The 15,371-nt window shown below is 39.2% G+C and overlaps 1 protein-coding gene across 1 annotated transcript in view; it reads left to right on the top strand.

Moving 5' to 3' along the window:
* Positions 1-15,371, top strand: part of tmtopsb (teleost multiple tissue opsin b) — a 48,244-nt gene that overhangs the window by 12,623 nt on the left and 20,250 nt on the right. The window contains exon 2 of the mRNA XM_026180818.2: positions 1,379-1,707. Within this exon, the coding sequence (XP_026036603.2) occupies positions 1,379-1,707 (329 nt within the window). The remainder of the gene's footprint in view (positions 1-1,378; positions 1,708-15,371) is intronic.

The raw sequence follows: 15,371 nt of genomic DNA, 5'->3' as shown, positions 1-15,371 counted from the left end.
GACACAACTTCTGCTGTTGAATAAACTCCATTTTCAGTTAACTGAAAGTTTCCCAAATGAATTAGAGCTACTCGGTTGACAATGATTAAAACTGTCAATAAATAATCTATCAGTTGTTTAGGCTAATTTGCTTTCTTTTCTTAACCAAAGAATATATTGACTATGATTTGATTTTATTGTGTTGGTCAGAAAAAAGAAGCATTTAAAGATCTTTTGAGGTTTTGTTAAATTGTGATGCAATGCGTGTTTCCAGTGTTGTTTGTCAATTAACTAAGACATTCTCCTCTGTGAAGAAAAAGTTCTTCAAAAGTCCTTTTAGTTTTTTAGTGTTTTCTGGTTATCATGAAACCAATCTTCAGATTGAGCTTGAATGGAAATGACTACCTGCAGTTCGAATAGTCAGTGTTCAGTAGTTTTTTACTTACTGCCAGTAGCACAAAATCAAAACATTGAACTGAAAAAGAGGGAAAAAAACAGTATGCAAACTCTAGTTAACCAAAAGAAATGTGAGCATGTGTTGAATACTGCTATTTGGATTCTTTGTAACCCGTGTTTTTGTAGGTACAAATGATTGCCAAATGCTAAAAGTGATACAGAAGCACTCACTGAACGGGGGTATGTCTGATTGCACCTGCTCAAAACATGGCTGTGCAGAATGGATAGATTATAGGTTGCCGCTTTATCAAGAAGCAGTCATTGAAACAAGATTTTCTCACAGGAAAACAAAGGCAGAAACAATCAGTTTAATTTAAACATGGCCACCTATCTTTACCTTTCATACCATTTCAAAGACTTGTTTGAGGGTTAAACCTGGGATTACGAGGCATGGGAATTCATAAATATGAATGAATGTAGAAAGTCAAATAACAGTGAATGCGTTGTATGTGTGATCCTCCCACTACACCCAGAGTGGAGCAGGCTGAAGGCCCTGTAGTGGAAAGAAGTACATAAGCAAAGAGACAAAAACATTCTGATTCGGTTGACATATGATAATGCCTGAAGTAAACACGTGTGGATGAACAAAAAGCTCAAACCTTAGTGCGCTCCAAGATGTACAAATTGAAATTAATCTAGCAGGCCTTTGCCATCACAGTTACTGTAAAGCTTTCAAAGCAAATGCCAGCTAATGAAGTTCATTCTCCTCTGTTTGTGCCCCAGCAATGCAAAGTTAAACGCTATTAAGATGATCAAAGCGAGCGGAAAATTGACATGACTTCGTATCTAAATGTATCAATCAATAACTCTGAGGGAAACAGAACGCAGTTGCTCCAGTTCTGAAGAAAGCTTTTTCATTCTCCTCTGCTCACTGACTCCCAAAAGCCCAAAATTTGCTTGATATCTGGGTCTGACCACTTGTTCTGAACTTCTCCCTCCTCAGGTATTGTTTCCCTCATCTCATTGGCTGTTTTGTCCTACGAGCGCTACTGCACCATGATGGCGCAGACTATTGCAGACGGTAGAGACTTCCGCCCAACCCTGGCAGGGATCTGCTTCTCCTGGCTTTACTCCGTGGCCTGGACCGTGCCTCCGCTGCTGGGCTGGAGCAGATATGGTCCCGAGGGTCCCGGCACCACCTGCTCGGTTGACTGGAGGACACGTACGCCAAACAATATCTCCTACATCATCTGCCTGTTCACCTTCTGCCTCGTTCTGCCGTTCGGCGTCATCCTCTACTCCTACGGCAAGCTGCTGCACGCCATCAGACAGGTGCGAATCTGCAATATAAATGTTATGAGAGCGTTTGTTCCAAAGTGAGAAAATGAGCCTTTCGGGAAAAACAGAACACTAATTCTGTCATGAGATGTGACTGTCAAGACAGTTGTGTGGAAATGACCCAGATTTGAGATGAGACACCACAAGGTCATCTATACATTATGTGATTTATATGTAGAGCACAAGAGCGGCCCCTTATCTACGACTTCAATCGAATCACGAGTGTATCATAAGCCTCTCTTTACTGTATAGCCCGGGGCTGCAAAGCCGACAAGAGAGCGGGTAACATGAGTACAAACATTTCAAAGACTTGAGCTTGAAAGCTGAGAAATTTGAACCACCGATCAGGTTTGACTTTTCAACAACCGTCCATTAAAGCTGCCAACATCGTTTTCTTCTCTTGTCTTTAACTTTACGCCTTCGCTGCCGGTCGGGGAGGCTCGGGTCAAACTGCAGCTGTGAGTTTTCTTTTAAAAGCCTCTGAAGCCACATCATATGTGCCAGAGCATAATTGATACCTCGAAGCAAGAAAGAGCAGACAGAGAAAAATGGGAAATCATGACCTGAATTCTGGATGACAGTCATAAATTGTGTCTTCATATTGCTGCTGAGCCGGTGAACTGTTGTAACGGCTCCGGTTATGTCTGAAACTAGGTTGTGTGCTCAGTTCTGTTTTAAATATTAATGGTTTTATTTACACTACCAATCAGAGGTTTGGAGTTCCTCTAGTTCAAGCATTTTGTGTGTTGTGTATTGTCAACATATAGAAAGTACAGCATAGATATTTAAGATATCATCTCACATTTGACTTCTGTATTTATGACCTTGAAGGAGGTCAAATTCTAATAATTTTTCCTTAAAATTAAATACTACCTAGAGAGTGAACTTTGGAGGAGGTTTATGCTCTCAGAGTGCTTCTGGTTTGTTGTTTAAACATTTTCTAATAATTTATTTTGATGTAGTTTATTTATTTATTTTCAAAATGAGTTTAACTTCACATAATACAAACACAAACCACAGGACTATAACTTGGAGGAAAAAGCTGAAGATAAATTTCACACTTTAGGATTTAGAATATTATTATTCCCTTCAGGTGTAATCTTTCTATTTCCCTCCTCTCCTGGTTTAAAGTGCTTTGCTCTATGGATTAAACTAGGATTTTGTTGCTTATTTCCAGCTTCATTCTTTTTTTAGCATTCTGCCTTATGCCCATATTAAATAGTTCTTGGCTTTTTGACACCATAAGGATCTAAGAGTGGAGAAAAGTAAGCTTCTGGGCCATAGGGATTTCCATTATTTAAAATAATGGAATTTCTGCTAATTTAAACTTAAATATAACTTCTGCATTATCTTGCTTACCACATACTGCTGTATTTATGAAAATACATCATTTTAATCAGACATAAGGGCAAGATATATATGCAAAGATAAAAAATGCCTCAATCATTCCAACAATAATGAGATTAAGTCTGCCTTGCACAGTGTTTTTACCAGCTAGTAGCATTAGCTACATCATCAGTGTGACATTATTACTCATATGTAAAATCCATATAACTTTAAAATGTAAGAGCACGAATCAGTGGACTGTAAAGCAAAATACTCCATTACCTGCCACATACAATCGTACTATACTTAGCACAGAAACAGATGACAAATGGTCATTCAAGATCTTCATGTAATAAAAAAACAACAACAATCAGGTAAATATTGTGATTGGTCAGTGAATATCAATAACTAGTAACAGTAACATTCAATATTTTAAAGCCTGACTTTGACTGATTTTCACATTAGAAAGCTGAAAATGGTAGTTTGGTAAGAAAAATGAAGAGCAGCACAGAGCTTCAGTCTGCAGCGTGGTGTTAATGACAAGATTATAGGCAACTGTCTCCATTACACACTGCTGAGGCACTTCATTAAACCTCGAGGATACAGGCTTTCACGCTCAGCGCCGGCTAACTGTAGCGCCGAAAACTCTTTATGGAAAAGCCCAAATAAGAAACAAACAAAAAACATGTGAATGTTATGAAAAATGTACAAGAGAAGGAACGCTGATTTGCCAATGTTTCTTTTACTTTTATTTCATTGCATGTAATATGGTGACCAGTGTTGGTCAAGTTACTTGAAAAAAGTAATCAGTAACTAATTACTGATTACTTCCCCCAAAACGTAATCCTGTTACTTTACTGATTACTTATTTTTAAAAGTAATTAATTACTTAGTTACTTAGTTACTTTTTAAAAACACAATTTACAACCTGAAAAGGTGATATAGCCCAATTCTACTTTTTCTGCACAATCCATCATACAAAATGTAATCAAATGGAAAAGTCCCTTTTTAAAACTTATTTTATTCGTTTTAATCTTTTAACTTTATGCATCAAGCAAAAATTTAATTATATGCAACATTCTCTGACTGGAAGAAATTTGTTTAATATTTAAACCTATTTTCTGCACACTCCAGCACATAAAATAATTTTTTTTGTGTGTTTACACTCACTCTTTCAAACAGATGCAAGTAAAACACAGCAGAAAATAAATAAAGTCAAAGACTAGCGGTCCTTTTGCTCTATTTTCACCTGTAAAGCAGGAGTTGGGTAGGCGGAGGTTTACCCTGGTGCAGGTGTGCCGCAGCGGTCAGTGGAAGACTCCGCGAGTTTCTCTGTGAATTTCCCATTACGTTGTAGCGCACTTGGTGCTTGCTTGGAAGTTTAGGGGTTTTTTTCGCTGTAAAAAGAAGTTTTCTTCCCACGCACAACGGACACTAATGTTTTTGTCACTTTTTATGGAATCAAACTCAAAGTAAGGTCAGTACTTCCACGCTTTAAATGCTGCATGCTCATACTCTCTCCTGCACTCGATATATTGTCCGTTGTTGATCTGCACACAGCTGTAGTCATGAACGTTGCACTTGCTTACGTCACTGTCATGAGACATTCTCGCAAAAAATCACGGTTTTAGTAACGCAGTAACGCAGCGTTCCTACGGGAAAGTAACGGTAATCTAATTACCGTTTTTGGAATAGTAATCCCTTACTTTACTCGTTACTTGAAAAAAGTAATCGGATTACAGTAACGCGTTACAAGTAACGCGTTACTGCCAATCTCTGATGGTGACACATGTTAACTTCTTTTTATTCATGAATATAAATACATTCTTCTTTTCAGGCTGATGGTGCCTGTCTGTAATATGTCGTTCTATTAGGGTCATTAATTAGGTTAAACATTATAATATTATGATTTTAACAATTTACACAGAAGCAGCTCCAAAGTAAGTTGTTCTTTAGGTGGAGAGATGGGATGAGTTACATACTCAAGGTCAGAGATGAGTTACTAAACCATATGGACCATATGATGGTGGGTGCATAACATAGAATCTTTGGATAAAACTTAACAGAAGTGGAGCCAGTGGGCTCCCTGCTCATTTGTAAGGATATTCTGTAAAGCAGATGGGGGTGGAGATGTGATATTGAGGTCCCACCTCCTCCTTCATGTTTAATAGCAATCTCACTGGGCAATCAAACTGGGCAAAATGTGAGGTACACCCTGAACAGCTCACCACTGTTGCAGGGCAAACACAGAGGCATAGATGCCCATTCACATTCACATCTAGGGATATTTAACCCAGCATGCCTGTCTTTGGACTGTGAGACGAGGCTGCAGAACCCATGCAGGCACAAGTCCACACAGCTGGCTGGTGAATTTGAACACAGGGCCCTCCTATTGTGAACAAACAGTGCTCCCACTGTCCTACTGTTGTGTCATCTTTATGACATGCTGCAAAAATTGATTATTGACTACCCGACAAACAAGCTGCAGCATGTCAGACTGCGCAGAGCTGCACAGGGGGTTGTGCTGTCTCCATTCCTCCATTCCTGCTCACCATGCCACATATAGAAATAATCTGATTTTACAGTGGTTGAATGGGCAGTAGGAGTACAAAACACTAGTGGATTTGTGGAGTGGTGTGAGAGGAATCTGCTTCTGAACCTGAATAAGACCAGAGAAACGGTGATCAACTTCAGAAGGAAAAAGACAGCTACAGTCTGTGTCTGTCCTAGGATGGGATGTTTATGTGGTAGAGGGGTACGTGTACCTGGCTGTCCATTTCAACAGTAGGCTGTAGCATAAAAGTGCAAGAGCAAGAGCAAGAGCTCTGTTTCCTAAGGAAGCTGATCCTTCAATGTGTGCAGCAAAATGAAGTAGTGCACTTAGCTGTGGTCTGCAGGGAGAGCAGCATTTTAGCTAGCAGCTTGAAATCTGAAAAAAGAAAGCGACCGGAGGACTTCTTTAAGTTGGTGAGTAGTTCCAGGTGTCTAATACCTGGGACTCTGGAGAAGCCTCTTGGATGCCAAGTGAAATGTATTCACAAACTTAAAGAAGTCCAGTTGCCTTCTTTTTTCCTGGATGACTGAGAACCTACACAGACATCAGAGCGATTAACACCACCAGGCTGAATAAGCGTATTTGGAAGGCTGTTTCTGTGACTGGCTGAAAATTGGACATTTTTACAGCTGTGGAAGAAAGGTCACTGAACAAACTGTAATCCATCATGGATAATCCTGCATTATTTACTGCAGGCAGCAGAGGACACATTGATTCAGCTGTACTGCTAAAAGGACAGATAGTTTTCTTTGTGTTAGTTTGTGATATAAACACAGATCTCAAAATTTGTTATTAGGATCTCATAACCTATAAAGATTTGTACCTAGTAGTTTATATGTGCTGATGAAATTAATAAAACCATCTCTGAGGTTCAGAGTTTAGGCTAAAATCTTCTACACTTCAACCAGAAATCGGTGAAGGATTTAACAGAGTAATGCAAAATCAGTTTGCAACAAACTTAAAAAGGCAAAATGTGTTTAAGCTGTCAGTGGTAACCCCAACACTAACTTTAGAGAACATCAAAAAGTACCAAACATATAGCTTTTGAAGCATGTCAGAATGGGCATTTTTGTGTCTTCTGTATAGCATTAGTGTTGGGTTTAGGGTCATAATCTGTGATGATTGAAGGAAAAATGGGAAATATTTACAATAATCATCTGAAAATGTCTTTCACAAATATAAAACTAAGTGAAGATCATGTTGAGTGATTGAGCCTAACCCGTCAAATAGTTGAAATAAATTCATTTGAAAAAAGCAGCACGGTGGCACGGTGGTTAGCACTGTTGCCTCACAGCAAGAAGGTCCTGAGTTCAATTCCACCATCAGGACGGGTCTTTCTGTGTGGAGTTTGCATGTTCTCCCCGTGTTTGCGTGGGTTCTCTCCGGGTACTCCGGCTTCCTCCCACCGTCCAAAGACATGCAGCTTGTGGGGATAGGTTAATTGGATAATACAAATTGCCACTAGGTGTGAATGGTTGTCTGTCCTTGTGTGTTGGCCCTGCGACAGACTGGCGATCTGTCCAGGGTGTACCCTGCCTCTCGCCCTATGACAGCTGGGATAGGCTCCAGCGCCCCCCGCAACCCTGGAAAGGATAAGCGGAAGCGAATGGATGGATGAAAAAATAATATAAATTAATTGATAAAACTATTTCCAAATCACTGCTGTAAATATTCTGCTTGTCTGTTTATACACAAACAATGGCTCCCTTAATTCTCCTTGTTCTCTTTCTGCATGGATGCCTGTTTGTCATTGCCTTCGTTGTGATGTATGTCCTTCACGTTAATCTGTGACAGCTACATGCACAGTGAGTCTAAGAATTAGGGTTGCCTCAGTCTTCGGCTGTGCATCATATGTCTTCACATTAACTGTGGGAACTGTTCGTTTCTATTAGCCCTGTGGGTATTGTCTGTGTTGATGTTGTTTGCACAAGAATTTAATTTGCCACACCATTTGCTGGTTCATGTACCGTGCTTCTCTGGGTCTTTTCCATGCCTGCAAGCATAAGGAACTTTTTTTTACTAGTTGTTTGGAGCAGAGACTCAATTTAAGTGTAACTGTATGCAATAATCACTAGTTCAAATATTCTCTGTATTGCAGTGTTACCTGTGAGTAAGCGAAGAAGAAAATAGTTACACACCTTCACTGAAGTCTCAATAATGCAACTGTTTTGGTTGTATTAACATTAAAAGCATGACCCCATACTAAATGCAAACACGTCACATTGTAACTTTTCAAAGTCAGTCTTCTTCTGCATCGCTAACGTGGAGGCTGGTAATCTCTGGAGGTCACCATCAGTTGGCTTCCTTTTATCCATACTGAGATATTTCAACCCATCAGATGGATTGTCCCAAAAATATGTTGCAAATGTGCATGTTTGTTGTCCAAAGAGGATTAAACCTTATTACATTAACCATATCAGATTTCAAAGCATCATTTAAATTCACATTCTATCGTAAACTGTGATTAAATTCCTTAAGATATGGAGACAAGGAGTGGAGCAGTTGGTACAGATAAAGAAAGTGATGCTGCAGACTCGGTTACTTTATCAGTGACGCCATCTGAATTAATTAAGCAGAGGAAGACGGGCCAGATGTAGTGAGAAGTCTTTTAGCATACTGCATCCTGTCAGTGATGGCAGGTACATTGATGGATGTAGGTGTAGAGAACAAGGACCCCCCCCCCAAAAAAAAAAAAAAACAAGCAGAGAGTATAGCTGAGCAGGAAGATGACTATTGAGATTGACAGCTGCGATATTTTTTTAATGTCGTTTTGGCAGTTACTGTATACACTGTTTTTTTAATGCCCTTCACAGTTTCCTGTGGTCGACACCAAGTCAAACCTGGATCATCTTACATAAACAGTTTTTTTTTGGTAATGATTAAGATTTTTTAGAAAACTGTGTCTGGTTTTATTCATATTAAACAAGTGTGTTAAACAAACAAGCAAACAAACAAAAAAAGATATAGTCATAGACAGATGGTTTCTTCTGTCTTCATTCTTGTTTCTGATGATTTCTGAGTCTCAGTTAATGTTCTCTGTGTTGTTGTGCTGGTGCTTACTTTCTACATCTATGGTTCTTAGGCTACGTCCACACGTACACGGGTATTCTTGAAAACTGAGATTTTTCATTTTCGTTTTAAAAAAGAATCCCGTCCACACGTAAACGCAGAAATGAAGAAAAACGCTGCTAGGAACATGCCAAAGCAACAGGTGGAGATATATTCCTAACCGTGCAGAAATGTTGGCCAATCAGAAGTCTAGAAGCCTCGGTGGGAAAAAGTAAACAAAGATGGGGCATAGAAGCAGAACCGAGTCATATGTGTGGAGGGACAGTAACTGTGTGTGTATATGTAAGCATTTAAACACTGCAGAGAGTACAATTAACAGTAACAGTATTGTAGAAATTCATTTCACTGAAACAATAACGTGGCGCACACCTTTGACGCTGCGTTTTCACCATTTTTCTCGTCCACACGTAAATGCAAAAACTGAGTTTTTGAAAGTCTCCACCCTGGCAGGCGTTTTTAGAAATCTCCATTTTCAGTGACCGAAAACGTCGTTTACGTGTGGACGAAAGATGCAAACGCAGAGAAAAATCTGCGTTTTCAAAAATACCCGGGTATGTGTGGACGTAGCTTTAGTCTTCAGTCACACAGGTCTAGAGATATCAAATGTAGATTCAGCAGCAAGTTGGTGAATGTCTGCTGACTATTTCCAGGTAAAATCAGCTGGAAAAAGGCTGCTGCACTGAAAACACGTGAGGAAAGTGTGATGCTAACTGGAAACTTTACCCTTCAAAGTAAAAGTTGGGCTTTTTGAAACATGTTGGTTTGTCTCCAGTTCTGGTATCTGTTGCACTTCATGGTTTCATCTTTATCCACTGCCAAAGCAATTGCAAGGATGCTTGTGGTGTAGCACTACACACCTCTCCACAACCAACTTCACCTAGCCCCAAATACACGTTTCCCCTGTGATCAGTGGTTGCCAGAAGGTTGCCAACTGGTCTCTGGACAGAATTTTACATTGCAAAATATTTTATTATTGTGTCTATTTGACATATATTCTGTTGAGGTTTTGTTTTCTTGTCTTTTCATTTTAATCTATTTTTATTATTATTATATGGTCAAAGTAGGTTTCCCAGCATTCCTGTTATATCTGTGCCTGACTCACTCTGTGTTTATGCATTGGTCCTTTTTGTTTCCTTGTCTCATACTTCTTGTTTGTGACCATGTTTCCCTTGTTTACTTCCTGTTTTACTATGAAGTGTGTTTACCTGTTTGTTAATTATATTCATCTGTGACCCTCTCCTTCCTGTTTCTCATTACCAGTTAGTCTCTGTGTGTATAAAGACCCGTGTTTCCTCTCTGTCCTTGTCAAGTCGTCTGGTAATGTTTCTTTGTTAATTTCTTCAGGGATGCTTCCTTGTGCTTTGATTTCCACTTTCTTTACATTTTTGCACTCCATATTTTTCCTATTTGCATCTGCCATTAAAGGCTCATCTGTAGAGTTGGATTTCTTGTAAGATTACAACAGATCATCTTCATTCATGATCTCAGATCATTATTGTAAAGCAGAATTGGTCTACAAATGTGCACTCCTAACATGGTTCAGATTAAGCATAAGTAGCCAAAGTTTTATATAATTAAGTCAGTATATGTACATGTGTACATGTAAGAGTGATCCAGACACTAGCATTCAGGGAGTTTTTATTCTTGGCTCTATATGTTGTCGTTGAGAGCAGATATCCTTTATTCAATCATCTCAGTCAAAGTCACCTGCTAGGCCACCGGCATCCAATCAGAAAAATGTTGGCTTTAAGGGAGAGCGCCTAAAATGACCCAGAAGTTGGTGTCTCAGGACTTGGTGCAGAGCAAACGAGGAGTGTAAATACTGGACTTTTATTCACTGGAGACACATGTAGGTTGAGAATTGTTAGGTAACTTGATAAATATGTCAGCTATATTATACAGCCAAACAATCACTGCAGTGGTAGAGAAAGTGTGCTAATAAATCCTTCCTGTCACTCTGTAATAAAAAGCTAAATGGATGCAATCAGTGGGAATTTTCTTTTATACTGAACAGTCAGTGACATTTTCATTTCGCTTAACCACATCAGATCTGCTGGTTTTGCTGGTCAATAAAAGAACAATATGCAGTTTGTTTTCACAGAAAGATACTGAGGAAAGTTTGAGAAAGATTGTTTCTTTCTGTCCACTAAATTAAGCCATGTTTCTACAGAGTAAGCCCTTAAGGCAGGAAGATAGCTCTTTGTTTCATGTATTAGTTCTGCGACTTAGAAATCTTTCATTCACGGCTGGTGGCGATCATTCTAATTACCAAGTTGATAAGTGATTTATTAAAACAAACTTGTTGCCAGAATCTTAAAACAAGAGTTGAACTGATAGTCCCTCTGGTTAATGAGCTGATAAGGATCCTAATCATTTTCTCAGCTTTGTTGTGATGTGGTGATTTTATAATCGAATGTTGCGTGAGGATCGCTGGCAAGTTTTCTAATTAACCGCAGCAAAATGCAGCTTCCCGTGGAGACAGACAAGAGAAAATGCTCACGGTGAGGAAGATTGGCATCAGCTGGGGAATGCGTTTAGCTTTGCTTTGCTGCCTTGTATGTGTGCTGATGTTTGTCGTCTCACAGCGGCGTAGGCGTAAGGTTACCTGGGGTTAAGATAATCCCTTGCTTACACAGCATGTATTTTTCACACTTGCAGGACAAACAAATAAAGCCATCCCCTTAGTTTTGCGATTGAATCTCTTGAGTGTGTTTGTTCAAGCCACATACCAAGCAGAAGAAACTGAAACTGAAGAGGGAGAAGAGTTCCTTCAGGCTTCTGCATCTTTGCTAGCAATGTGAGTTTTGCTTGCTTTACTCCACATTTGTAATCCTTTACAGTTTTATTGAAACCTCGGAGCCCGTAATTTAAAACAATTTAGCATTAGCATTAGCATTATGTGACGGGTATGACCGCAGCGAGGTGTGACCTGTGTAACCGATGTCACTGGTGTGATGTTACGCAGCCTTTGCAGATGGCAGCGCGTTGTTACGTGAGGGGTGTATACTGAGCTCTCTCCTGTCCTCACTCTACACCTACGCCTGCACGGCCACTAGTATCTCTTATTTTATTGTGAAGGAGGATCTCAGTGCCTTTAAACTTTATTGCTAAGAGAACCATCTCACCCTCAATGTCACAAAAACAGAAGAGATGATAGTGGACTTCTAATGATAATAATGGATTGGATTTATATGTAGCGCTTTTCAAGGCACCCAAAGCACTTTACAGTGAGCGAATGAATATTCACTCACTGGTGGAGGCAGCTACAGTTGTAGCCACAGCTGCCCTGGGGCAGACTGACAGAAGCGAGGCTGCCATATCTCGCCATCGGCCCCTCTGGCCAGCACCAGTAGGCGGTAGGGTAAAGTGTCTTGCCCAAGGACACAACGACCAGGACAGAGAGCCCGGGGATCGAACCGGCGACCTTCCAGTTACAGATGCGCTTCTCAACCCCATGAGCCACAGTCACCCATGACCTTCTAGAGGTGTAGTAAAGCACATACCCGATCACCATCAACAGCGCTGCTGTGGAAAGATTGAACAGCTTCCGTTTCCTAGCTGTACATCTGGCGGAGGATCTCACATGGTCAGTTCACACGAACAACATACCCCTTCATAGACAGCGCAGTTTGACAGGTGTGACAAACCGCGCTACCCATGACAAACCATAAAGACAAACTGCTAACAAAGTGGCTAAAGATGCGGTTTAAAGCTGGTTAATTTTGCCACTAATTAAAGAACAAAAACCATCATTCTCCCTTCATAGTCTTAATGTGCCTGATAATATGTAATAAAAATAGTTTAATCCCCAAGTAGCTAAATTAAGTGAAATTAATCAGAAAGTGTTCCCCATTCTAAAACAATCTCATAACTAAACCGCTCTTGGTTTAACAAACACAGCATCCTGGTTCTGTAAACACTTCGCTCTTTTCTATTGCAGCACACAACACTGACAGCTGATATGTTAAACCTTGAAAAAAAATGAGAATCTACTGAAATGCACTACCCCCATTCACTGGCAGAAAAACAAAGTCAGCAAAGTATCTGTTTTATTGATGGGGCCCGTCAGAGATTTCAAACATATTTATTAAAATGTTTCTGTTTCTTAGCCTTAAAGCTTCTTTAAGAATACGTGTACTGCAAGAACCTGGTGTATAATTTTCAGCTGACGGAGCTTTTGTGTGTGAAGTACCACAAAGACTTGTCATCAAATCTTTATGCATTAATTATCATAATGATATATATCAATATATTGTTTTAAATGTACTTGTTGTTTTCTGCCTATATAGATTTTATTCTATTATTAGGTTACTTTTGGTTGATTGCTGATGCACAGGTTTATAAACTGATACTACAGGTGCTACTACTAAAAATGACTCCGAATCTCAGTCTGCAAACATGCAAAGGCAAGCACAATTATTTTAGCTTGAAAAAAAAACCCATGACGATCATCTTGGATCAAATTTTGATTGACATCCTATGAGAATAAAGTTATATTGCACCTCAAATCAAACAAAAACAAAAAGCACAATGTGACACATGACTGACGAGAGGAAGGCGATGAAATGCATCTCCACAGACTAGCTGGAGATGTCTATGTGGCTGTGTCAGTGAGAGAGATGGGAGTAGCTGAGAAAGAAAGGAGAAAACGAAATGAAAGATATGTTTGTTTCTCTTCATTTAACACAACTGATAGAGAGGCCTCCAGCAGAAGGCAAGAATTGGCTATTGAGTGCAAATAAAGCTATTGGATTCCAGTTTTTTCTCTTATTCAGAATGAAGAGACAAGAAAAAGAGTAGTAGGTACCCATGATTACCAGTCAGGACTGAAAAAGAAAGTAGAAAGGAGGCTTTAAAATAAGCTAAAATGACAAACATAGCGATGAAAGAGTAGAGTGTACGTACTGGCACTGAATGTAAACAAATGACCAAAAGAGAAGATCCCTCCAGTAATAGCAGGTTATAGGAGTGGTTTGGTAGCAGCATTGAAAAACACCTCAGCAGAAGCTTTGCAGATAGAGCAGGTAGAGCTGTTTTGCAAGTCATTCACTGTTAAGGTGAGCAACTCAGACTCAGTCTGCAAAACTGTAATTGACATGGGATGCGACAGCTTTCTCCCCAGTGAGTGGAAAAAGCAACATTACTGTTGCCTCCTGTGGAACTCTGCGCCCTTGTCCCTGACCTTTTAGACCTTCTTTGCAACCTTGATGACTTTAAACAGAGTGACAGCCTCGAGTAACCTCACCACTCTTAGACTGAAAATGAAAGGAAGTTCAAACCATTGGCTTGCTTTATGTGTAACAGTCTTACTAATATGGTTAAATTTAATACTTTGGAACTGGTGAAACAGACAGGAAATTTCACCGTGGGTTGTCTTTTCGAGGAGATTCTGTATAACTACCATTAGGACTTTAAAAGGAGCTTTCTTAATGTAACCCTCAGCTTATGAGATGTATTAAACAGTTGCCAAAGTTTGATGTGATGCGAAATAATTTTGATAAAATTTAATAGTCATACACTTTAAATGGTGGCTGCACCATTTAATATATTTTTGTCTTTCTAAAAGGGGGAACAAGTCTGCACACTATTTCAATTCAATTCATTTATTTGTCTCCAATTCTTTAGCAAAAAATTGAGCTAATGTTTTAAGAATTAAACTATTAAATTAAAGCATTTAGGTCAGAACACAAAGCCTAAGCTTTTGGCTGACCTTATTTTTTGCGAGTTTATCCATCTCTGCTTAAACCTGTTTAAACCATCTTTAATCTATGTTTAATTTAAGCATCCACCAATGCAATTAGAGCAAATAATTTAAATCTAATACCTCCCCTTGAAGTTGACCCCTTTAAGTTGGAATTTTTGTAATAATTTATATTACCAAAATAGGACTAAATGTGAGGTCAGAATATTCAATAGCACTGAGTATTTCTCGCTTTTAAATGTTTCACATCATCAAACAAAGTTTGATGTTAGACAATGGTGACCCGAGTAAATGCAAAATGCAGTTAAATGAGCAACAGAATAACATCTACAGAACTGCAGGCATTAGCTGCCTTGGTTAAGGTCAGAGTTCATGATTCAACAATAAGAAAGAGATCCAAGGTGAAAGCCACCGTTAACCAAGATGAACAGAAAGACTCACAGAAAATATCCTGTGGACTGATGAGAAAAAGTCTAATCTGTTACAGAAATTAAGCCTTCCAAAAAAATCTAACTAACAGCATTTCATAAAAAGAAAATCATACCAAACATGGTGGTGGTAGTGTGATAGTCTGGGGCTGGATAATGTCTGGTTTATGTCCTGAGGCTCGATGGTGCTTGGGTTCGGCAGCAGGACAAAAAAACAAAATGAAAGTTTTGGGGTACATTAGTCAAAAAACTCATTGTCAGTTAATTCAAATTCCTTGATTGCAGTTCTTGTTGCCAAGGGTAGCAGAGCCAGTCATTAGGGTTAAGGGGCAATTACTTTTCCACACAGCACCAGGTAGGTTTGGATGGCTTTTTTCCCCCTTAATAAATGAAATCATCATTTTAAAACTTTATTTTGGATTTACCCAGGTTATCTTTGTCTAATATTAAATTTTGCTTGATTATCTGAAATATAAAAACTAAGAAGAATGCTTTTTCACAGAGCTGTACATTTTGCCTCTAGACAGTTTTATTTATCTGGTAATCTGACTACTCCACTCCTTTCTGCATCTGTCCCTCT

Source organism: Astatotilapia calliptera, chromosome 9, assembly GCF_964374335.1.
Source record: "Astatotilapia calliptera chromosome 9, fAstCal68.1, whole genome shotgun sequence".
Classification (NCBI taxonomy): domain Eukaryota; kingdom Metazoa; phylum Chordata; class Actinopteri; order Cichliformes; family Cichlidae; genus Astatotilapia; species Astatotilapia calliptera.
Note: the sequence above shows the minus strand (reverse complement) of the source record. Positions and strands in the feature narration are given on the sequence as shown.